A 24,463-nucleotide genomic window follows, 5' to 3' on the forward strand; every position below is an offset into this window, starting at 1 on the left:
GTCTGATATGAATGAGAGACTGGGCTCAAGAACGGAGAAGGTGAGAGGGTACCTTTCCCTATTGGTCACCAAACAGTAGGAAGTTAAATCTGCTGTGTCACATACCCTCGATTTCCCTTATGGTGCCAGCAAAAACACTCTCAATAATAATTTGTTGAGTAAGTGAAAGGACACAAGGTTGTTACTGCCGAAAGAACAGGTCTTAGCAAAACGAAAGAAAACCTATAGATTCGCAGGATGGTCACTAGAGGGCGCTCCAGCCCAGCAGGTCATAGACTGAACACCCCCAACAAATCACTCTTCCCCAGGGGAGAATCTTTGAGTTCCCCTATCACTTCCCATGCCCTACAGTAGCTTTAGGAGATTAAGTCTCAGCCAATCCCTCTCCCATCACACCCATATTTTTCTTTCCGTTTTTTTTTTTCACTGCATGTTTTCTCACAAACTGTGATTGACAAACATCCGTCCTTTATGTTTATCTGTTTATCTGTCTATTGTGTTCTAGCAGCCTGAGCTAACAAGTACACCAACCTTGCTTCCACTGTAACCTTCCTCTTCTTGGAAACAGCTTTCCAGCTCTCCTCATAGTAAAACGAGCTCCTTAGTTCAGCTGAAGCATTCCGAAGTTTGGGAATGAAATCACTGCAGTGGGTGGTGGTAAAGTATGTACACTTAGGACTATCTATGCAGGTTATAAAAATATTTAAATCTGGGCTATGAGGCGAGTAGGCTAATGCATTGTTTTCCTCAGGTATGGAAGTTGGCTGATAACACTCATCCTATAAGGTTGTGGTGCATTTTAAGTGATTCTGTCTATGCCAAGCCTCTTGTACAGTGCAGGCGGAATAGGAGCTCAGTAAGTGTTCTTTTTCCTTCTTCCTTCCTTATAGTGTAATGAACACCAAGATTATAGTTATCAGAACCTTTAGCTAAAAGAAAAACTCAACTAAAACCAACGATTAAGAGGGCACCCCTCTCCCTGGTCTCAACTAAGGGGCGCAAGCCAAGAATCAGGACACAGATGGCCTGGTCTTGTGAAGAGGGTACAGCACCAGAAAACAGTTGCCTCCAGACACATCAGTAACTTCATAGAAAGACCAACTTCAAGGTTTATGGTGTTTCTAAAACCTCCAGTTCCCAGAGGACAAGGTGCTAAACAGAGCCAATTTGAGCAACCCTTTTCATCGTCAAGGCTAGGTAGATATCGTAAACAGACTCCTACCCAAAATTTCTTTATCTTTGAAGAAAACTTTGCATAGATACATAAACCTGAGAAGCTCAGAATTAGAGCTGCTTTCCCAGAGCTATTTGGAAGCCATTCCCAGGCTCCAACCCTCAGTCTTGATTCTTTAATAAACACCTAATTTTGCTTGTCTCAATGTATTTTTAGTTAATAAAGCTTAAATAGGAAAATTTCAGGCATTAACCTACCAGTGGAGAGGGTATTTCTGGAGGTGGGAAGAAACCTGTGGAGACTGAGGGCCTTGATTCCTCACCTCATCCATAAGGGCATGGTGGATTTGGGTCAGCACCCTCACCCCAAACCATGGAGAGGGTGTTCAGGGGGTACAACACACTTCCTGCCCATGCACACACACATGACTCTATTTGACACCAAGGTTTTCTCTGGACTGCTCCACACACCCCCTCCCAACTTTCCCTCCACTCCACTGTACTGGGATCTTCTGCAGCCCCTTTACAGTCACTCTCCCCCTCTTTCGCCCTGTTCCCTGCCCAGGAGGCTGGCCTATAGAGCAGTGTTAGCGAACTCCCTCATCCTTTGTCTTTCAGGTGTATCAGTCTATCAGGAACCAGGCAGTCTATCAGGAACTAATGGCAGGAGGCCAGCAAGGTCTTAGCTCCCTCTGTGTGTGGCCAGGACTGAAGGTGACAGCTCCTGTGTGGCTCTCCATAGTGTTCTCCTGTTCTCTTTCTCTCTCTCCCTACCTACCTCCTATTCACCCGGACCCCCATTCCCCCCAGGTCTTCAGGCTCAGGTACTGTGGTTTCCCGACCTCCAGCCCACACCATTGTAAATCTTCCCTTTACTAAACTTTGTTCAAATTTCCAATTTGAGTGAGACTGACACATCCACAAAGGTTGGTTAGATCCAAGTAGCAGTTCTCCTGCTGGTCCTTGGCGACCCTGTGCCATTGAGCCACTCGCCAACTTCACCAGGCCCCTCCATGTCTTCATCCCCTCGGTAGGATTGGTGAACCTCACAAAGCACTTACCACCTAAAGGACCATCCCATTCGTGCCTGTGAGTGAAGAACTTTACAGCTGGGGGGTTTGTTTCTGTTTCCTCCCGCACCCTCTCTGAATTCACAGAATTTGCCTTCTTGGCCATTTCTTCAAAACCTGCCACGAAGTGGATGCTTGGTAAGCCACGAGGATGAGTGGCCAACGAAGCTCCACTTTCCCAACTGAGGAACTAAAGCACGAGACAGGGAGGGCTGAAGAGCCCATCCGGGCTGATGACTTGAAGGTCTGAGGTAGAAACTAGGCTTTCCCAGGATGGGCTGGGTAGGCTAGGATACCTGCACGGAGCATAGCAGCGCCCCAGACCCCTCCCTCCTCCCGTGCCAGCCAGTGTAGCCGGGAGGAGCTGGGAAACGAAAGGAACAGGCCAAAGAGGGGCAGCGCTGGGCCCCACACGCGTGCGACGGTCGGTGCCAACCTCGGACCCCGGGCTGCGGGGGACGCTTAGCTCAGGGGGCGCTGCGGGGAGGGTGGGGCGGCGTGCGGCACAGCGGGAACTACAAATCCCAGGGGGCGGTGAGCTCCGCGGGCGGAAGGGGCGGTCTGGGGCGGGGCGGGGCGAGGCTGGAGGGGCTGGAGGGCCACACTCCGGCCGCGGGCGCAGCGCGCGGGAGACCATGTCTGGGGGCAGCAGCTGCAGCCAGACCCCAAGCCGGGCCATCCCGGCCACTCGCCGAGTTGTCCTCGGCGACGGCGTGCAGCTGCCGCCCGGGGACTACAGCACCACCCCGGGCGGCACGCTCTTCAGCACCACCCCGGGAGGTAGGTGCGGGCTGGGGGCTCCGCGTGCCAGCCCCGGGTGCCGGCGCGGGGGAGGACAGACTCCACAGAGCCGGAGGGATCCGCAGCCCCCGATGGTACGGGGCGAGCAGGCTCAGGGGCGCGGTCACCGATAAGGGGCATCAGTGAGCCGGCGAGGGTCGCGGGGGTCCGGGGGAGCGAGGGGGTGGCAGCCTAGCTGCCCGCCCTCAGGGTTTGTCCTGCAGAGCGGCGGCCGCAGACGGGTGTCCCCCACTAGACAGGTCAAGCTTCCAGGACTGCCACATGTCGAGGTGTCCTGCCCGTTGTGGGTATTGGGGGCTGTTCTGAGGCGGGGTAGGCTGGGATCTGGGTGGGCCAGGGATCCAGGAGAGGCCCGGCTTGGGGCTTTTAGGGGACGGGAATGGCGTTCTCTGTTGGGGTTAAGTGGCTCCTGCATAATCCATTTTCCTCCCGAGGCACCCCAAGTTTTGCATTAGGTCCGCACCCTCTGACGGAGCTTTGGGCTGGGGTGCTGGCCTGCTCCAGCGGTGCCTCCCAGCATCTGTGGCAGATTGTCTATTTTTGTGTGAGGGATCTCTGCCTTGGGACCTGGAGTCACTGACTGGGCTGTGCAGAAGGACACGTTTCCTCAGTCCGGAGGGGGAGGTGGGGACAGTGTGACCTCTCTCAGAGTGGACGAGGAAGAGGAAGCTGAGCTGGCACGGGTGGGGGCCAGCCTAGGGCTGCCCTCGGGAACTGGGCATTCCCTCCTAGCCCTGGAGCCCGGTGCACAGCTGCTGATGAAACCGGCCCTCCGTTTTGCATGATGAAATCCTCGTGGCTCACCACTTCCCTCCTATCCGCCCCCTTTTGCCCTTCCCGCCGCTCCACAGCTCTGAATTCCAACTATTCAAAGACTCCCATCAGATCCTGGGTGCTGAGAGGCACCCATGCACTCTGGGTAGCCTGCGGCAGAACCAGACCATAGCGCAGCAGCCTAATCGTCTGTCTGGTTTCGGGGGTCACATGCTTATTTCCTCAGGCAGCTGTCCACCACCAGGGAGCACTGCCAGATCCGAGGTTTGGGGCAGTTTGATCCAAAACAATGTTAGAACTGTTAAGGAGCTCGGATGTTCTTGCTCAACCACCTTGCCTTGTTCTACGGAACACATTCAGGAGGCCCCCAAAGCTTGAGAACAGTGTCCATTGTCCAGTGTCACAAAGTTTTTTTCCAACTTGAATAAGAAATACCAGCCAAGCATAGAGGGGAGAAATGCTCTCTCCTTTATTAAAAGTGATCCAAAGAAAAGTACCCAGCAGGTCTTTTTTTTTTGTCATTCTTGGTGCACATTGTCTTTCACTGCTGGGTCTTTCACAGTAGTCCACATTGTTCATTCTTAGTGCCACAATGCATCTGCCAGGACAATTTTGGGATTCCTTCAAGTGAGGGTGTGGACCTTAGCTTGATCTGTTCAGAGTGGGTATAGGCAGGCTGCAATAGCCTTTTTTCATCTGTTGTTACTAGATGGGGGACAGATTAGAAGTAATTGTCAGGGGCCTCCCCGGTGGCGCAGCTGTTGAGCGCTGGGTTGCGAAGCTGCCTGCGGCCTCTGCGGGCCACTGGAGGAGGGTCCCGCATGGTGCGCAGACCTCTCCTGCCGCCCGCTGCTCCCCTCAGCAGTGTACTTCGGTCCTTCTGCCTGCTCTGCTCCCTGCTCTGGCTCTGGTGAATTCTCTCGCCCTCCCGCACTTCTGACTGTACCCAGTGCTTGTATAAATGAATAAATAAATAAATCTTTAAAAAAAAAAAAAAAAAAAAAAGTAATTGTCAGGGCTTCCGTTTATAGAGATCTCTGATAGACTATGGGAATGGAGGATCTGGTGTATCACAGCAAAATGTCTTTTCTTTGAACGTCTTCTGCATCACTGTATAATTTAGTTTCTGAGACCAACTGGAAGAAAGCTAACAGCACCAGGAGTCTAAAGCCAGCTCTGCTTCACAAGGGTGTCCCACAGTCCAGGCACAGCTCGCAGATCACAACCCACAGAAACATGGCCTGACTCTGCCAAAGTCAGCAAACCCAGTCAGCCTCAGTTGGCCAAGGCACAGTCTTCTTCCCAAGCCCATTTCTCTCACCCCTTTGCCAGGGCTGAGAAGCTTGCCCTAATGAGAAAAGGTCATTCATACATATGAATTACCTGGGGACCTCATTTAAATGCAGATTCTGATTTTGTAGATTCTGGGGCGGGGCCTGAGGCTCTGCTTGTCTAACTAGGTCCCAGTGATTGATAAAAGTACCTCACTGTGGGTACTCAGGAATTAGTAGGATGTGACTTCCCTCACCTTTGCAGACCTGAGTGATCTGGTAAATTGAGGCAAACTCTTGAGGAGCGTTTCACATCAGTCTTTAAACCAGGCTCTGGAGAGTCTGCGTGGTGTTCACACTCACTTATTTACAGAAGGGGACAAGAGCTATTTGAGTTAAGTGTTCACCAGTCACTATTGCTGGGAATGCCACTGCAGTGTGTTTTCCTGAAGTGAAGGGAGTAGCGGTGGGTTTGAGCTATCTCTACTACTATAGCCCCACTCAATGCCTTTTGTACTCATTAACCTTCCTGAAGTTAGATGTCTAATGAATTTAAGAGAAATTTGGTGAAAGGAGTGTGATATGTGAATATTTGAGTTGTGGAATCTTGAAAATTTCTTGTGATATCACCTGCCCCTCCTTCCCCAACTACCATGTTCCCTGTTCTATTTTGGATGTTTGATCCCAAAGACTAAAGATTTTGTTTGTAGTCATACAAGGCCTGTACCTGGATAAGGTTAATCAGTGGAAAGGGTAGAGCTACAGGTGTTAGTGGCACCCTGCTTGATTAGACAAAGTGTGTCCAGGAAGCTTACCTTGGAGGAACTCCTAAGTCTTTGGCTATGAAACAGACAGTGCTGGGAAGAGAGGAAGGTGTACAACCATTGTCTCAAGACCTTAGTCATATGGGGTGAAAATTTGTTTCATTATTAACCACATGCTGAAAGAACTTGGGCATGAAGGCAGTGAGGAAAGTGAAGTGACCTGCCTGTTCTGAACCCCACTCTAGTGAATCCTCTCACCCCCCACACCTCTGGCCTGTACCCCAGTTCTGGTATGTATTTGTTTGTTTGTTTGTTTATACAAGCACTGGGTATAGTCAGAAGCGTGGGAGGGTGAGAGAATTCACCAGAGCCAGAACAGGGAGCAGAACAGGCAGCAGGACCAAAGTACACTGCTGAGGGGAGCAGCGGGCAGCAGGAGAGGTCTGCTCGCCATGTGGGACCCTCACCCGGTGGCCTGGGATCTAACCGGCGCTGCAGAGGCTGTGGGCAGCTTTGCAACCCAGTGCTCAACCGCTGCGCCACCGGGGAGGCCCATTCTTTTTTTAAAAAGTATTTAGAACATTCTACAGTATGTCCCTCATTTGAGAATTTGACATAGGCCCTGGTTTGGAGCACCCCCAAACTCCCTTCAATGCCTGCGAGACTATGGGGTTTTTTTGTTTTGTTTTTTTGTTTTTTGAGACTCTATGTTTTTAAGGCACTTAACACATCCAGAATTGAAGGATAGTCTGACCTCAATGACTTGGGTTGCTAGGTAGGAAGATGAAGACACACTTGAAATAGAATTATAAGCATCAAAGTTAATCTACAGAAGGAAACAAGTAGACAAACATGCCCCCCTATAACCAGTGGGACTTGTCTGATAGTCAACTGAGAATTACCTGCTCCAAGTAGTCCACCTGGTAGGCTTTACAGGCTCACCATGCAGATATAGCTGTTAGATTTAATTCCCTTCAGAGGCTTACGTATTTTTTTCAATATCCTTAAAAGTGACAGGACCTTGTTCTTTCAAAGAGGAGTTCGATCTTTTTTTTCCTGGTAGAGCAAAAATGTCTTTCATTACCAAATCAATCCCTGGCCAGGAACTAACCCCCATGGTGCAGCAGACCTCTCCTGTCTTGCCTGCTGCTCCCCTCAACAGTGTATTTCATGGTGCAAGGATAGGCAGGGTGATACTATATTTACCTATTGGTATAAAGAAATGAAAGATTTTCTGTATTTCAAACTTTTTATTTAATTAAATTTTTTTGTTGTTGAAGTAACATGGCATTATGTTTAATTTTAGGTGTGCATCATTAAAAATTAATATCTATACCTAAGGCATTATAGTGAGGCATTTTCTTATATGAATTTTCATTTGATATTGTTCCAGGAGAGGGATTAGGAAGAGTAGTTGTATTTAAGAGGATTGCTCCCAAGGTGAAAGTTTTTAAAGAAAACTTCATTTGTACACATAGGTTCTTGTGTGTTCAAACCAATGAAAAACCTGTTACTTTCGAGACTTACTAAGATCCATGACAGTGTTCTTCCTCCATTATGATTCATAATCTATGACTCACGTGTATTTGTTTACATGTTTATGCCTTAGGTGAGACAGGAAGTTCTTTCAGACAGTCTTAGTCATCTTTGTATGGCCAAGATCGAGGGCAGGGTCTGGTGTGTAGAAGGTAAAGAGTTGAAAAGAAAGTGTTTCCACGATAATCTAATTTCAAGCCTGGGTTTGCACTGGCTTAACAATAACCTTTAAATCTTCTTTTCTGCTACAAGATAGTAGTTTATCTTGGAATGTCTAAAGGACAGAAACTTTGAACTTTCCCACTTATTCCACTATTATAGATGATGATATTAGAGCTTTATTTTTCCTGCTATTAATTGAACAGAAACTAGAAAGAAGTGACTTTTTCATAAGTCAGTAGTGGAACCAGAGTCTCAGACACTGGAATTAGTGCTCCTCGCTTATTTACATGCACCCAGCATCACTGACTGGACAGGAATAGGTGATATCTGCCCATGGCATTTGGGTGCTCAAGGACATGGGCAACAAAATGGTGCAATGTAATCCAGTGTCCATGTTCAGGAAAGTTCATTGAGAGAGCTCAGGTAGGAGGCCACCTGCTTGGTGGCTTCGGGGTTAAGTCTCAGCATTATCACTGCCAAGGCCTGAGTTCAATTCCCAGCCAGGGAGATAACTCACATATGGTGCAACAGACCTCTCCTGTCTTGCCCACTGTTCCCCTGAGCAGTGTATTTCAGTAAATCTACCTGTTTTGTTCCCAACTCTGTCTCTGCTGAATCCTTCAGCACCTGAACCTCTGGCCTACACTCCAGTTCTTCTACACAAAAATAAATAAATAAAATCTTTAAAAATAAAAAAGAGGGCCTCCCCTGGTGACGCAGCGTGTTGAGCGCAGCAGTGTGAAGCTGTCTGCAGCCTCTGTAGCAAGGGTTCGATTCCTGGCCGGCCAGGAAGAAACCCACATGGTACAGCAGACCTCTCCTGTCTTGCCCGCTGCTCCCCTCAGCAATGTATTTCAGTCAGCCTGCCTGTTCTGCTCCCCACTCTGTCTCTGGGGAATCCTCTCCTCCTTTCCCCCCTGTAACTCTGGCCTGTACCTCAGTTCTTGTATGCATAAATAAATAAATCTTTAAAAAAAGAGAGAGAGAGAGGCCTCCCTGGTGGCACAAGGGGTTAAGACGCAACCTTAGTGTCCACAGCCACTGCATCATGAGTTCAATCCCCGGCCAGGGTGCAGAGGACCTCTCCCGCTGGCTGTTACCCTTGGCAGTGTATTTCAGTCAATCTGCCTGTCTGTTCCCCACTCTGTCACTGGTGAGTCCTCTCACCCCCCATACCTCTGGCCTGTACCCCAGTTCTGGTATGCATAAACAAATAAATCTTTAAAAAAATAAAAAAGAGAGCTTAGATAGTAAGTATGCCCAGAGGATCGTAACTTGTCCAGTGCCCAGAAATACTTGTCTTGATGAGAATGGCTGTATCTGTTAGCTGTGGCCATATATTAGCCACCCTAAAACATGGAGAATTCAACAACAATAGTCTGTTGTGTGTCTCCATTCTTTGGACATTCTTTGATGATCTTGCTTAAGTTTGCTCATATGGTTGCACAGAGTTGGCAGCTGGATTTCCCTGGGCTAGAAGGCCTAAGATGACCTAACCCATGTGTCTGGGTCATTGGTGGGGACAACAGGATTGGAAGCTCTCTCTTGGTCTCACATCTTCAAGAGTCTAACTTGAGCTTAATTGGCCATTTCCAAGGCATCTTTAGGCCTAGATGTGGAAGTCACATAACCTTACTCACACACTTTTCTATCATCAAAGCACAAATTCAAGGAAAGGGAGAAATAATAGCCTTTGAAAGAGACAAGCCACATACACAAGCACAAGTTTTCAGACAATCTTCCATAAGGGCCAAGTCTCAAAGAACAATCCTTTGAGGGAACTTAAACTGTTCCTCCTTCTCTTTGACCAGCAGGCCAGGGTCAAATGTAGAAGCAGAGCAAAATCACAAGTGGAAAACTGCTGTTGGTTTAAATACAAATCATACCTTCCTGAAAACACTGAGTCACAGATCGTAAGCCCCATTCTGAAGGCCTACATCCAGTTGTACAAAGCATACGGTACAGATGACCACGATGCAGACCACTGGGCAGTATGTTCGACTTCTGTCACTCAGCCTCCCTCCTTCCTGCTTCAGGCACCGGGCTTGGGAACACCCAACTCACCCAAGCGCTCATATGCCCTGCCCTGCACATCCACTTGAACATCCCTGCTATTCCAGAGTACTGGTCTCAGGAAAGAGTCAGGTGTCTGAGCTCAGAGGTCCAAAGTGGATAGGAGTGAGAATGTCAGGAGGTTTGGGTAAGTTCAGAATTTCCTTTGGCCTCCCAGTGAAGCGATATATAAGATGTGGAGGTTAGGATTTGGAGTTTAAGTGTGCCCATTGCAATTAATACTCATGAGTCTGGCAGGGGGGCACTGAGAAGGCTTGCCAGCATGTGGGAACTAAGAAAGAATTTGTTAAAGTTAGAAAGAACCTGGAGTGGCTGACAACTGAAGTAATGCAAACGCGGGAATTCTTACCCAGAATACTAAGTGGGGAGATACTGGAAAGTTTCCAGAAATTAAGAACTATAAGAAAAAAGTGAATCTTTATCTTTAGCAGTAATTGATGGTGACAATAATCTGTTCCAGAGGATTTACCTTATGTAATTAACTGCAACATAATTGTAAATAACTTTAAGGTACCATTATTTTTAAAAAGTGATGTGGTAGTTAAGAGACTGTGTGTGCATATGTATGAGTAAATGGATTTCCCTCTTCTGTTCTTCAGAATAAAAGTGGAAACTGGGCCTGTGTTCATTTGCTAGGGCTGCCAGAACAAAATACCACAGATGAGGTGGTTTAAACAATAGAAATTAACTTTCTCACAGTTCTAGAAGCTGGAAATCCAAGATCAAGGTGCGGACTGAGTTAGTATCACCCGAGGCCCCTGTCCTGGGCTTGCAGACAGCTGCCCTCTCTCTGCCTGTTCGGTGGTCCTTCCTCTCTGGCTTCTCTCTTATAAGTCCACCTGCATGTTGGATTAGGGCCCCCTCTAACAGCCGTGTTTTTTTTACTTATTGACTCTTTAATGATTTTATCTCCAAATACAGTTGCATGTAAGTGCTGCGACTGGGACTTCAGTGTGTGAGTTCAGCTCCTAACTGGGCCCTTCTTTCTAACCGGGACTGCAGTTGTTGGTTGCTGTGTACCAGGGACCTTTTACAAGGGCGTTCTGTTGGTAATGAATTACAGAGACAGCCTGATGCACAGGTACCTGTCAAAGTGTTTGGGGGCGGCAGGGGCAGGGGCTGGAGTGAAGAAAGGAGAAGGGGCTTGGCTAACCTTTTGAGTAATTATTTCAGCTCTTTTGTTATGAATGTCTCTGTAGAAGCCTTTCCTTCTTGTTTAATTTTCAAACAAACTGGCCTATACTCTCACATGTGGGGGCCTCAAAGGGAGGGAATAAGCAGAGGGCCCTTTGCCAATCACTCATGTACCCCTATTTGGGATTCTGGTAACTACATAAGACTCCTGGGCCCTGGGGAATGTCCAAATCTTGATTCTCTTTGCACAAAAAGCATTGGACTGCGCATGCTCTGCTAAACAGACTGCCCAGCGAGAAAAGCTGCCCAAATACATGTGGCCTGCTGGTGTGTGTGTGTGTTACAGGGTGGAGTGGAGGGACAGCTGGTAGATCCTGGCACGGCTGTGTATTTGTCTCCAGGTTGACACAGAGCTGCTGGTGAGAGCTGAGTTGAAAATTGCTCAGAGTATTTTGTTCACAGGCTGCTGGCTTGTGTCTGAACACAGGCATTCGAACTTCCCTTGACCCTGTTGCAAAATGCTCTCCCTTTCCCTGGAATGGGAACAGCAGTTCTAGGAATTCTGTTCTTGTACTCTTCCTAGGCCTCATGTCCAAGTTCAGGGGAAAGAAGAATGCTGAATGCTCTTGCCAAGGGAGGCCCAGGGAGGGACCAGCCTGTCTCAGTTTACAGACGTCATGTTCAGCACCGTTGTGAACTTGAGTGACTGCGGGTGCTGTGGGGGGACAGAGAAGGAATCAAGGCGGATGACCCTCTCAAGAAACAGCCTCCTCTGACCAGGCATTCAGAAGTATAGGTAAAAAGTCTGAAGACCCCTGTAATTTCTCCAGCTGGCAGTGCTGAGCAAGGCGCAACGGCCCCATCTGCCCTGCTAATTTTAAACAAAGGTTAGTGTTTAGGATTAGAGTCAAGACAGGCTAAGTGGGCCTGTGGGTGGCTATGAGATGGACTTTCTGACCCTCAGTTTCCTATCTGCCATCTGAGGATGATAATGGTAATTCCCTCTGGGATGGGGAGAATTCAGGGGTCCCCAGGGGGCCGAGAAACAGCATGACAGGCTGTGAGTGCCCAGACAGGCAGTGAGGATAGCCAGTGACTACCTTACCTGGAACTCTAATCCTTCACTCATGCAAACACATGTTTTTGAGCACCTGCCTGGCACTGTAATAGCTGCAGAAGGTAAAAATCAATGTTCCTTCACCTCCCAGGAGCTTCCTGGACTTTCTCTGGTAGTGTATGTTCTCCCAAGTAATTTTCCTTTAGTAGCAGTTATGGATACCATAGTTCATTCTCGTACAAAAAAATCTGAATTTTTTTTTTAACTGAGCTAACATTGCATTATAACATGTTTCAGGTGTGCATCATTATAAGTCCAAGTGTCTATGTACCACACTAAGTTCACCATAGTGAACTATGTTTTCATTTAATCTTCATGATGCTCCTGTGAAGTGTGGACTTGATTAGTATCTGCCTTTCAGAGCTGAGCGATGAACTGACCTGGTATTGAGCTGGTACATGGCGAGCCTAGGTTTGAGCCCAGAACTTCTGCAAGCCCTGGGCTCTTTGTGCCACATTAAGTGTGTGCCAACAAGGAGATACTAAAAATAAATGGAAGTAAATTAGAGCTGTATGTCTTACAACAGGGTCCTACAACAGACCCTGGAGATTGCTTATAAAGCCTGGCATGTATTTGGTGTCTTAAAAATAGTTGGAATGAGCCTAGTCCACCACCTTATTTACAGGAGAGGAAACCAGACTCCAGGGGCATGTCTGCATTGCTTTGTTCCTTCAAGAAACCATCATTACCACAAAGCATTCCCTGAGGGAAAAAATACCATTTTTGTATTTGGTGCACATCTGGAGTACAAAGTTCCAGACAACACTTATCTCCAAGCCTCCCAAGCTCATGGTAGTTCTTGAAATGTGTTTCTGTGGGATAAAAGAGGATGGAGGTGGGCCTCCCCAGTGGCGCAGCAGGTTGACTGCTGCGCTGTGAGACTGTCCGCAGCCTCTACAGAGCGGGTTCAATTCCTGGCCATCCAGGGAGATCCCCACATGGCATGGCAGACCTCTCCTGCCTCACCCGCTGCTCCCCTCAGCAGTGTCTTCGGTCCATCTGCCTGTTCTGCTCCCCGCTCTGTCTCTGGTGAATTCTCTCACCTTCCCATGCCTCTGTCTGTACTCCAGTCTTGTATAACTAAATAAATCTTTTAAAAAAAAAAAAAAAGGATGAAGGACACCCTTTTGCTCTGCATCCCCTCCCCATAAGACCCTCTTCAGAGTTGCCCATCTCCCCTCTGATTGGCCCCAGCTTTGACCATATAATTGATAGAATGGAACTGAATGCTTCTGGTGATAATAATGGCTAGGATTTCTTTGTTCATAGGGTTCAGTTCCAATCTCCACACAATAATCTTTGAAGTTGGCACTGTCATTATCCTCATTTTACAGAAGAAGAAACAGGCACAGAGCTGAAGTGATAACTTGCACATAGCTCTTAGAGCTAGTAAGTGGGGAAGCCAGGTTACTAGTCACTAGGCTATAGGAAGAACGAGTACTCCTCCTGGCATGGTGCTCCTACCCTTCTACCTAGGGAGCAGGGAACTCTTGCTGCCATCTGAAAACATTTTCCCCATACATGTATACATGGTGATGCATCTAAAAAGGATTCCAGTTAGAAAAAAACCTCAGTTCTCCACAGGTAGTTTAAGAGGGAACCTTGACTTCTACTCCCAGTTGTATCCCTGGCTAGGGAGCTAACCCACATGGCGCAGCAGACCTCTTCTGTCTCACCCGCTGCTCCCCTCAGCAGTGTATTTCAGCAGATCTGCCTGTTCTGCTCCCCACTCTGTCTCTGGTGAATCCTCCCACCATCCCCTCACAACTCTGACCTACACCCCAAGTCTTTGCATAAATAAATAAATCTTTTAAAAAAATTTTTTAATTAAAAAAAAAAAGAGCTGTAACCTAGTGACTTAAAGAGCCTTCACAGAAGTTCCTGACCATGAGCCTCCCTGGTGGCACAAGAGGGTTAGTGTCAGCACTATGAAGCTATCCACAGCCACTACAGCATGCATTCAATCCCTGGCCAGGGAGGTGACCCACACAGTACAGCAGACCTCTCCTGTTTTGCCCGCTGCTCCCCTCAGCAGTGTATTTCAGTAGATCTGCCTGTTCTGCTCCTCACTCTGTCTCCGGTGAATCCTCTCATCCCCACCCCCACTCCCTGCACCTCTGGCCTACACCCTTGCTCTTGTATGCATAAATAAATAAATCTAAAAAAAAAGTTCCTGACCAAACAACTTTTTTGAGATGGTTGAATCTCCAACTCCTAGATTCCGCTCCAGTGGGGTCGGTTCCCTACTCTGGTGAACCACCCAACACAAAAGCACAGGTGAGGGGAGGCAAGGAGGTAGGCAGGTAAGGCACCTCACCTGCAGAGCGGTGCCTCCTCACCTGAGGATTTTTTTTTTTTAAACGATTTTAATTAATTTATTTATTTATACAAGCACTGGGTACAGTCAGAAGCGCGGGAGGGTGAGAGAATTCACCAGAGCCAGAGCGGGGAGCAGAACAGGCAGAAGGACCGAAGTACACTGCTGAGGGGAGCAGCGGGCGGCAGGAGACGTCTGCGCGCCATGTGGGACCCTCCTCCAGTGGCCGGGGAGCAGCCGGGGATCGAACCAGCCCTGCAGAGGCCGCGGCAGCTTCGCAACCCAGCGCTCAACCGCTGCACCACCGGGGAGGCCCGAGGATTTTTTTTTTTAAGATTTATTTATTTATGCATACAAGAATGGGTACAGGCCAGAGTTGTGGGGGGTTGAGAGGATTTGCCAGAGACAGAGTGGGGAACAGAACCGGCAGATCTACTGAAATACACTGCTGAGGAGAGCAGCAGGCAAGTCAGGAGAGGTCTGACTTGTGGGTCAGAGAGCTACTATGTGGGTAGCTTCCTGGCTGGGGATCGAACTCGCGCTGCAGTGGCTTTTGATAGCGTCAAAGGTTGCGTCTTAACCCCTTGTGCCACCAGGGAGGCCCTTTCTGAGAATTTAAATAGGAGGTGGTCCCATCTACAGCTAGGATCTTCCTCCTTGAGAAGAGGGCAGTGTGTTCTCCATTTTAACCCACTAGGCTCACAGGCACTCAGCGAAGGAAGTGCACAACCCTTCATGTTACAAATGAGGAAACTGAAGCCCAAGCAGGAGAGGGGCCAGCGGGGTGGGGGGGGGGCGGTCACCGATGATTGGTAGCAGAGCATGCAAGTCAGCTCTAGTTGTTTGTTCTACACTAAGAAACAGGAAGTGTGAACCTTAGCCCACGAGGTGAGCAGGGCTGCCCCACTTCAACATTATTGCCTAGTGGACGGGGATGGCAAGATTGGGTGACCCCCCCAGATAGGGCCAGCATCAGACTAGGGCAACACATGCAAGCAGGCCAAGTTCATGCTTAGGTATCTCACTATTTCTCTGTCTTTCACCACCCCAACCCAGCATGAGGAGCCAATCTCTTCAACCCATGCTCAGAAATATAAAGTGGGTTCTCTCCAGTTAACAGAGAGGCCTGTGCTAAACATCAAGAAGTGAATCTCAGCTGTGGCATGCTCTTAGGTGAAGGGGGTATTTCAAGGTTACTAATAAGGAAAGACATTCCTAAAACCTTTAAGAATCTTAAAATTATGGTTTTAAACTTGGGTCATTCATATTCCAGCTGCAGTTTTCCATACCTTGTCTTCCTTCTACTTACTTACACATATTTAATATTTTTCTTTATGTCACCATTCCCTTCTAATTTCATTTTTATTATTACTTTTTGTTATATATTACAATGATAATTTATATATTAAATTAAATCCTACTATATATTAGGAGATGATATCACTACTATATATGGAAAACCAGATTCACTTGCCCTAAATAGAAGATGACTATAAAAGAAATATGACAACAGGACAGTTTTTCAGTTGTAGCTAGATTCCACTGCCTGCAGAAGGCTTTGCGCCTGAGGTCTGCTCTTTGTTGAAAAGGAGCAATCAGCAAAGGGTGAGGTGTTAAGGATATATCACTGATACTTACTAGGGTCCCAGAGATAATCAGGACCTAACTTGTGAGAATTATCACACTCATTGTTATTTGATGGAACAGGTGGCTCTCCCATGAAGATCTTGGGTACTGGGTATGATTTAAAGATAGTGAAAAATTCTACTAAAAGAGAGTGAAAAGAAAATGAATGGAATGCAGGCTGAGGACACTCTGAAGTGCAGTGACACATCAGAGCTGAGGGCACAGGGGAGCATCACAACCGAGACAGGCTTTGCAGGAGCGCTTTCTGTGGGGCAGGCAGACCATGAGTCACTCCTTCCCATGCCGCATCCCACCCTCATCCCCCTCTCCTCTCGGGCAGAAAAGTTCTCATTTTTATTAGTTTGAGGGAATCATTTTTCTGTTGGCTCATATGTAAAATGGAGTTAAAGATTCTGGATATCCTATGATGGTACTGTATGGAGGGGGATTGAAAAATGAATAATAAATGTATTTTCTCCACTGTCCTCTATGATCGTCACAAGCAATAGGACTGAACACTGATGAGCTAAGTTGAGTTTTGCAGCAAAAGAACAGAGCTCTTTTGTGCATGCACAGAGCTCTGCAGTTCTGAGGCAGCAGGATCCTGGGCTGCTGCAAATCACCTAAATAAACTTTACTCCTCTTTGGTCCAACCTTTGCAGGAAGATCCACTGCCTCTGCTGCAACCACACCTCAAAGACACAGAAAAATGAGCAGGGAGGGGGTTCAAGATGGCTTTACCAGTGTCCCTGTTCCTTCCAGGGACCAGGATCATCTACGACCGGAAGTTCCTGATGGAGTGTAGGAATTCACCTGTGACCAAAACACCCCCGAGGGATTTGCCCACCATTCCCGGGGTTACCAGCCCTGCCAGTGATGAGCCCTCCACAGAAGCCAGTCAGAACCACCTGCGCAACAGCCCAGACGAGAAGCCAGTGGGCAGTGAGTGGCATGCTTGGCCAGGCTCTTTGTTGAGAAGGGAATGTGTATGTGTTTGTGGGAGGGTGTGTCCCATCCACTACTGGGGATTCCAGGAAAATGATGGTGACCTCCCTACCATCGTGGAGGAACTCAGTCCAGAAGGCATGGGCAGGGGTGGATGGGGAGGGTAGGATTTCATTGGTACCACTTTGCTCATGAAGGGGATTCAGGAACCCAGGAAAGGTAATTTGGGGTCATGAGGCAATCTAATTAGTGGGGGGCATGTTTGAAATGAGATAGGCCCCACAGCAACTGCCTGGACCAGTGTCACTTTTGTGTAACACATGGACACACCTATCATGTTGATGGGCAGGAAACAACTTATCAGAGACATGGTATACTTGTCCTCCAGGAACTTCCCAGTCTACAGGCTCAGAAAGGCTTCCAAGATGCCTCCTGTCAGGCTGTTGCCCCATTAGCCAGTTATTTGTGGAGACAGGTAGAAACAATGCAGCCAGTTGTCTCTGCAGGTTTGACGTGGGGTTGCTTGGTCCTTCCTGGTGTGCCCCCCCATCCACGTCATCAGGGCAGCCACCCCTGCAGAAGTATGTGTGAATGCGTTCTGTGTGATATTATGACTGGTTTGCCAGAGCGTCTAAGCTCTCCCTCAAGAGCATGAGGTGTCAGTTTTGGCAGACAACTGAGTCAGATGGAAGCCACTGACCCTTCCCCTGCAAGGCAGTGCACCAAATGCAGACAGGAAGCAGCTGGGACCTCGGACTGGGCTGACTGCTGACAGCAGCAGAACCTATCTACCCTGCGCCTGAAGGGTATATGACTCATAGTTACCTTGGGAACCCCACAGCCCATGACAGCCAACAGTTGCCTCGCCTTTCAGACTTGGGGAGCAGTGAGAGGGAGCAGGTGGATCGGGCACACACCAGCATGAAGGACAGCACCAGGTGCCATGGTTCCCTACTATTTATTAAAGGATGGGAAGATACACTCCGTTGGTTGCCTGGTGCCCTCCACCCAACTTTTTCCCTGAAACCAAAGACTGAAAGTTGAGGATGTAGGTGTCAACACCTGAGATTGTTGAGTCATCAGTTGCCACCACTTGCACACTCTCATTCTTCACAGTTTCTAGAGCTGTTCTGGCCATGACATGCAGGGTTAGCCCAGTGGTGCCCCAGGCAGACAGCTGTCACCCCACAGTTCCATACACTGAGAGAATATGAGGAGGAAGGCGGGACATCATATCTCCTTTTGCTTAACTGGCTATAAGAGGTCAAGACTTCTGCCCCTGGACTCACATATTTGTGCAAATATAAACAGAAGAGGAGGGAGTTGCTTGCCGTGAAGGCCAGAGCAGGCATCTGGCTGTGGAAGACCTAGGGCAGCCTTCCCCAGCAGATTGTAAAGGGGGTCATTCCATTAGAAAGAAAAGCAACTTGTTGCAGCACGAATTCCTCAGAAATTCTAATGGAAAGAGGAGAGGGAGGGCCATGAGTGGTGAAAACACCCAAAGTCCTGATTTAAGGCAGGCTCAGGCTAGTCCATAGGCATTGGATGGATACATAGTAGGTGAGGCTACCATTTTCTAAGTCAAAAGTTGGAGCAACGCTCAAACACATTTTATATTTCAGGAATATTTTTCTATGAAGTTGCTCATATATAAAATCATAAGTAACCATTCACTCTTGCTAAAAAGAATAAAAATAATACAAAGTTCAGGATTGAGGCGGAGAGCACAGCTATTAATGGAAATTCCAGGGTGATCCTGTCCGCCCCGCATCCTCCTGTTAGCACAAACCTGGCCTCTGCTCTTCTTGTAGGAACAGCAGAATGAAAACTAACTCCTCTCCCCAGCCTCTGAAGTGTCAGCCCTACCATTTGCCCTTTTGCTCACTTGGCCTTTCTCCTTTCTCTCCCCAGATGAAGAGTCACAGTTTGAGATGGACATTTAAAGGACCAGCCGGCAAACTGAGCAAGCCTCTGGGCCCTTCTGGCCCTTCTTGGGATAAGAGTCCCACCAGCCAGGCCTTAGGAAAAGTTCTCATCCTGGGCCTGTGGTGGGTGTGGGGTTGGCCAACCCAGCCCTCTGCTCGCTCACTCAGGGTACCTGCTCCTCTTCCTCTTCGTGAACACCAGCAGATACCTCCATGTGCCTCACTCATGCAGGAGCTGTCACCCAGGGGAGTGACTGAACACACCCTGCAGCCCAGGGCCCGGAAGCAGATTCAGGAGCTTTCTGAACTGTCATCTGGCTCTTCTAGCCCATCCTCTTAGGGCACACCCACCCCTTCCTGAGGTGCTGGTGTAAGGGAAGGCTTCCCTCCCCCTGCTTCCCCAAGACAGGAATAAAAGCCATCTTTGCCCTAGGGCCAAGAGTCAGCCCTGTGTGAGCTCTTTTCAATTCCATATACATAACTAACACCAACTGCTATGTATAGGGTGCTAATTAAGCCTTTTCCTGTACATTATCTCATTTGACTCTCGCACTGATCCTAGGAGATAAGTAGAGCAAATGTTAACCTCATTTTACTGCTTAGGGGACTGATGCAGAGAAGTTAAAATCACACAGTGGTAAATAGAGAGAGCACTGGCCCTGTGTCCTGGTCAGATGGGACTGTGCAGCTGTTCAGTGGTGGGTACCACCTCTCTTCTGGGCTGGCTGTGCCCCCACCAAGCCTGTCAAGTGACCTAGTCACCTTCACCCCTGGGGAAAGGCTGAGCCTCGGACAATGTTTATCGAGTGATCCCTTCATGTGGGTTGTCACGAGGGACACAAGCATGAGGCAAGCTCTCTGCCTCCAGGATTTCATTGAAATGCAAGTTTGCTCTTAGAAAAGGTAGCATAAAAAAGATGAGGTAGGATTGGTTACCGGTGAGTGGTCCGTGCAAGGGGAAGCTTCGTGGACGTGACACTTGCCACTGGGATCCTGAGCATGGTGTGCTGCATGAAGGGGGGCTGAGGCTGCCAAGGTCAGGTGGTCCTGGGGAAGCAGGGTAGAGGAGGACAGGACATAAAGTTGCCCACTTTGGCAGTTTGTATGGGTGGGAATGGTTTTCATAAAGGCTCAGGTTTCCGTAGGCTTTGCTCAGAAGAAGCAGGTGTTTCTCATCTCAGGGTGTGCTGGGGATAAATGGCCTCTGATCCAGAGGCAATGGCTGAGTTGGACTTTACAAATCTGGACTTACTGCACCTGTCAGGCTGCCATTTGGGGAGCATCAGGCCTTAGTGGCCAAGTGCCCTGCCTGACCATTTCTGTAAATGAGTTGGAGTCCACCTGCCTGGTGATGGTATGTGAAGGGACCCAGCCGTGATGGCATGTTGACTCCAAGTACAGGTGGAATGTGCAATTGTGGAGGGGCCACCACAGGAGTAAAGACAACTGAAGCCCCAACCAGAACCAAATGAGGAATCAGATCAACTTACCCTATCCCTTAGCTTTCTAGTAAAAGCCTATCTCTCTCCCCTCCTGACATCCCACCGGAGACTGTGCTCTCAAGTCTGCAGTTTAAAAGACAGTAAATAATTGGCTTCTCTGGTAGTTCAGGGTCCACAAAAAGAAAAATTTTCACAAGTCATACATTTTTACCTCCAAGCAAAAGCATACTCCAGAAAACCCAGGTATTGAGCCTCTCTGGTGGTGCAAGGGGTTAATTCGCAGCGCTATGAAGCTATCCGCAGCCATTGCAGTACAGCAGTTTAATCCCAGCTGGCCAGGGAGCTGACCCACATGGCACAGCCTGCTGCTCCCGTCAGCTGTGTATCTCAGTAGATCCTCCTGTTCCCCACTCTGTCTCTGGTGAATCCTCTCACCACCTGCACCTCTGGCCTATACCCCAGTTCTTGTATGCATAAATAAATCTTAAAAAAAAAAAAACGTTATTTTTTCAGCATCAGTTGATGGTTGCTGTGGAGTGGCAATGCTCAGTGACACTGTGTAAGTCTCATTGGCTCCAGCCCCACATCTGAAAGCTTTTGCAGAGATACTCTAGGAAACCATCATATTTTGTCCTGTCCACCCTTTGATATCACCAAAGCACTGTTTTTATAATTGGGGACCCAATGATAACAGACAGGTGCCACGTGCTGTGAACCAGGAAATAAGTGTCACAGGGTATGGTGTGTGCCTCCAAGTGGCTTACAGTCTGATCTGGAGATGCAAGACACTAGGAATAGTAAAGGGTACCCAGGAATGTCATAAAGCAATGCGAGATTATGCAGTGTGTCAGGCAGTGTTAAGGGAATCAGGTCTGAGAAGACCTCACAGGGGAGGAGGGACCTGATGGGACTGGTGAGATTTTAATTCGGGGAGGGTGTTCCAGGGTCATGAATGTTTAGGTACAGGGGTTAGGACAGCAGTGTGGCTGGAGGAGTGTCAAAGCTGTTGGGTTTTCCATACTTAACATGAAGTCCAAACAGGTCAGTCAGGATGGCAATAGGCTCTACTGGGGAAGGAGGCTTGATGAGGTGAAAGGAGGAGAGACGTGTCATGGAGGTTTTATATCTGGATGACCCAAAAGAGAGATCAGAAAGGAAATGCAGGATAGGAGTTGTGCAGAGTAAACAGAGAAGGCCAAAAACGGAACCCTGGGGAATGTTCCCAGTGAGTGCAGGGACCTAGCTTCCAGTGGTTTTCCAACCTCCACATTGCTGTTGGCACAGCTGCGGGCATCCTTCCAACTCCCAGGTAGCCGGACAGGTAAGGATTAGGCCATCTTTCTTTCTCTTGGCACCTTTGAGTGTGACATTCATCTCTGACATGACTCAAGGAAAGGCCCAAGGACGTGGCCAACCTAGATGTCCCATGAAAACCAGTATTTCAGGAAGGGCAGAGTTCATCAACAGACCCAGCTAGTGATCTTTTCCAACTAAAACCAACCTCATTCTGATTTAAAGAGCATTTGCTAGACCTTGAGGCATTTTAAGGCAAACATCTGAGAAAAAAATCAAATAATCCAAGAAGACATGATTAGGTGCAAATAAAAGGAGTGATAGAACAGTAGCAGCTAAAGATTGTGAATGATATGTAAACTGTAGGGAGAGCTGCAGGAGCCAAGGCACGGTGTCTGGATGTTATGTTAGGCTGAAGTGCTCTGGGTAACACAAGTTAAATTTAGACAGTGAAGGATTACATTATTGAAAAAACAGAAAAAGGATTGACTGAATGCCTTCTGTATGTCTGGAGCTTTAGTTCAATCTTACTTTCGGTCCCCCCAAAACAAAAGTATGTGTTTTTATTCCCATCTTACACATGTCTGGAGCTAGTGCATGTCAGAATTAGCTTCCAACTTCTGTCAGTACAGTTCTGAAATCAATTATTTTTTTAAATTTTATTTATTCATGCATACAAGAGCTGGGGTGTCAGACAGTGGTGCAGGGGGTGGGGTGGTGGTGAGAGGATTCACCAGAGACAGAGTAGGGAGCAGAACAGGCAGGTTGACTGAAATACACTCCTGAGAGGAGTAGCCAGTGAGACAGGAGAGATCTGCTGTGCCATGTGGCTCCCTGGCCAGGGATTGAATTTGTGCTGCAGTGGCTGTGGACAGCTTCATAGTGCTGAGACTTAACCCCTTGTGCCACCAGGGAGGTCCCTCAGAATCCATTCTTTACAACACCACATTGGTTGTAACTCGGGTTTGAGCTATTTCAATAATGAGATAGGCAAATATAATAGCAATTTGATTGAGGCATTAGAACAGGGCAGTGACAGATTGATGTTAAGGTAAATCAGGTAAGGGAACTAGAGCCAGGAAGTCATTCAGATGTTCTGTGGATGGGTTAGAAATAGTGGAGTTGTGGTGGGGGTGAAAGCAAAGGAGTAAAAGAAGATTGATTGCAGTCTCAGTTATTCTAGGATTATTTACTGAGTGTCTGCTGTGTGCCTAAGTGCAGGGAGTGTTCTAGCAAACAGAGATAGAGCAATGGACTAAATAAAGCCCTGCCTCCCAGGGAACTGACCTGGAGAGGTAACATACCTTCTGGGATTCAGACCAGGTGTGATTCTTGCTTTGTGCTTTCAGCTTTCATTGCTGAAATAATTCTGGTGCAGAAGTTAGCATGGCCAACCCTCCTTGCTTCCTAGGTGGAGGACATGTGACCCTAACTGTGGAATAATTAAATCTGTAATTAAACCTGGGGGTGGATCTCTCCTCCCTCTAAATTCTGTTCAGAGGCCATGGCCTACCTAGGAAGCCAGTTTTTATTTCTTTTTTAAAATCATCTTTTTTTAAAAAAAGATTGATTTATTTATGCATACAAGAACTGGGGTGTAGGCCAGAGGTGCAGGGTGAGGGTGTGTGTGAGAGGATTCCCTAGAGACAGAGTGGGGAGCAGAACCGGTGAATTGACTGAAATACACTGCTGAGGGAAGCAACGGGTGAGACAGGAGAGGTCTGCTGCACCATATGTGGGTCAGCTCCCTGGGCAGAGATGAACTCAAGCTGCAATGGCTGGTGATAGCCTGACAGCAGTATGTCTTTAACCCCTGCGCCATCAGAGAGGCCCAGGAAGTCAGTCTCCCCACCCCCCGCCTACCCCATCCTCCGCCTACCCCCCCCTACCCCCCCCCCCCGCCCCCCGCAACCTGCCCCCACTCCGCCCCCGCCCTTACTGGTAACAACACATTTATTTATGTACTCTGTTGTGTGACCGAGAGGTGCTTTTTCACTTTCAAAAAATTTAATTATAACAATTAAAATTCCAGAGGGTAAGCTAGTTATTTATTGTTGCTCAGTTTTTAAAGGAAGTCTGAACCTTCATTTATTCCTTACTGGGCTTCTCAAGAGGATAGAGCCAAGTTTAGTTTCTACTTGCAACTTAATGCTGCCCCCTCCTGGAAGAATTTGCTAAAACAAGGAAGGAGGCATACTTGCAAGAGTTAGTCATTCCATGCCCTTAGGCGAAGAACAGTGAGAGGCTACCTATATTCTAGGTCCAAGCCCACTTCTCCACCGTATCTTTTCCAAACTGAGGCAACTGAACCCTTCTCAGAGGAATACTGAGGGAGAAGCTTCCAGGGCAAGGAGAGGGCAGAAGCAGCAAAACATTCCTGCACTGCTTGGAGATAATTATAACCCTGTCTCCTTCCTCCAGCCAAACCACCATGCATGTGGTCATACTGCCCTCTGACCTCTCGCCAGCAGTGCCCAGGTGGCTCTACCTAGGAACACAATTTATTCCTGTAGCTCTTCTCAACTAAAACTTCCATTAAGCTCCACTTAAACTTTTTTTTTTAAGGTTTATTTTATTTATTTATACAAGCACTGGGTACAGTCAGAAGCGCTGGAGGGCGAGAGAATTCACCAGAGCCAGAGCGGGGAACAGAACAGGCAGACTGACGAAATACACTGCTGAGGGGAGCAGTGGGCATGGCAGGAGAGGTCTGTGCGCCATGTGGGACCCTCGCCTGGCGACCGGGGATCGAACCGGCGCTGCAGAGGCTGCGGGCAGCTTCGCAGCCCAGTGCTCAACTGCTGCTCCACCAGAGGAGGCCCTCCACTTAAATTTTTTGTAAGTCACTGCATTCTAATGCAATACACCTTCCTAAAGGACAGCCAGGACTCTGAACCATTACAAACTCCTTAGCCTCCATAGGAAATTCAGATTTGTGTTGTAATCGTGGATATAAGTTTAGTTGTCACTCAAGCAATCCCTCCACTACTGGGACAGTTTCAGCTTCTGAACCGTTCAAGAACCAGCCAAGAAGCCCATC

The 24,463-nt window shown here is 48.1% G+C and overlaps 1 protein-coding gene across 1 annotated transcript; it reads left to right on the plus strand.

Annotated features, from left to right (window-relative positions):
* The first annotated feature begins 2,860 nt into the window (after positions 1-2,860).
* On the plus strand, positions 2,861-22,994 carry EIF4EBP1 (eukaryotic translation initiation factor 4E binding protein 1). The gene is made up of 3 exons (XM_037526048.2): positions 2,861-3,023; positions 16,581-16,760; positions 18,675-22,994. Exons 1-3 carry the CDS (start codon positions 2,879-2,881, stop codon positions 18,704-18,706), a joined length of 357 nt encoding a protein of 118 aa, XP_037381945.1. The 5' UTR covers positions 2,861-2,878; the 3' UTR covers positions 18,707-22,994.
* Positions 22,995-24,463: the final 1,469 nt, after the last annotated feature.

This window comes from Talpa occidentalis, unplaced genomic scaffold, assembly GCF_014898055.3.
Source record: "Talpa occidentalis isolate TD23 unplaced genomic scaffold, MPIMG_talOcc4v2.1 talOcc4.4, whole genome shotgun sequence".
NCBI classification, from domain to species: domain Eukaryota; kingdom Metazoa; phylum Chordata; class Mammalia; order Eulipotyphla; family Talpidae; genus Talpa; species Talpa occidentalis.

Coding starts and splice junctions, on each gene's coding strand:
- EIF4EBP1 (XM_037526048.2), top strand. CDS start 2,879: ATGTCTGGGGGCAGCAGCTGCAGCCAGACCCCAAGCCGGGCCATCCCG. Junction 3,024..16,580: donor CTTCAGCACCACCCCGGGAG/GTAGGTGCGGGC, acceptor TGTTCCTTCCAG/GGACCAGGATCATCTACGAC. Junction 16,761..18,674: donor AGACGAGAAGCCAGTGGGCA/GTGAGTGGCATG, acceptor TTCTCTCCCCAG/ATGAAGAGTCACAGTTTGAG.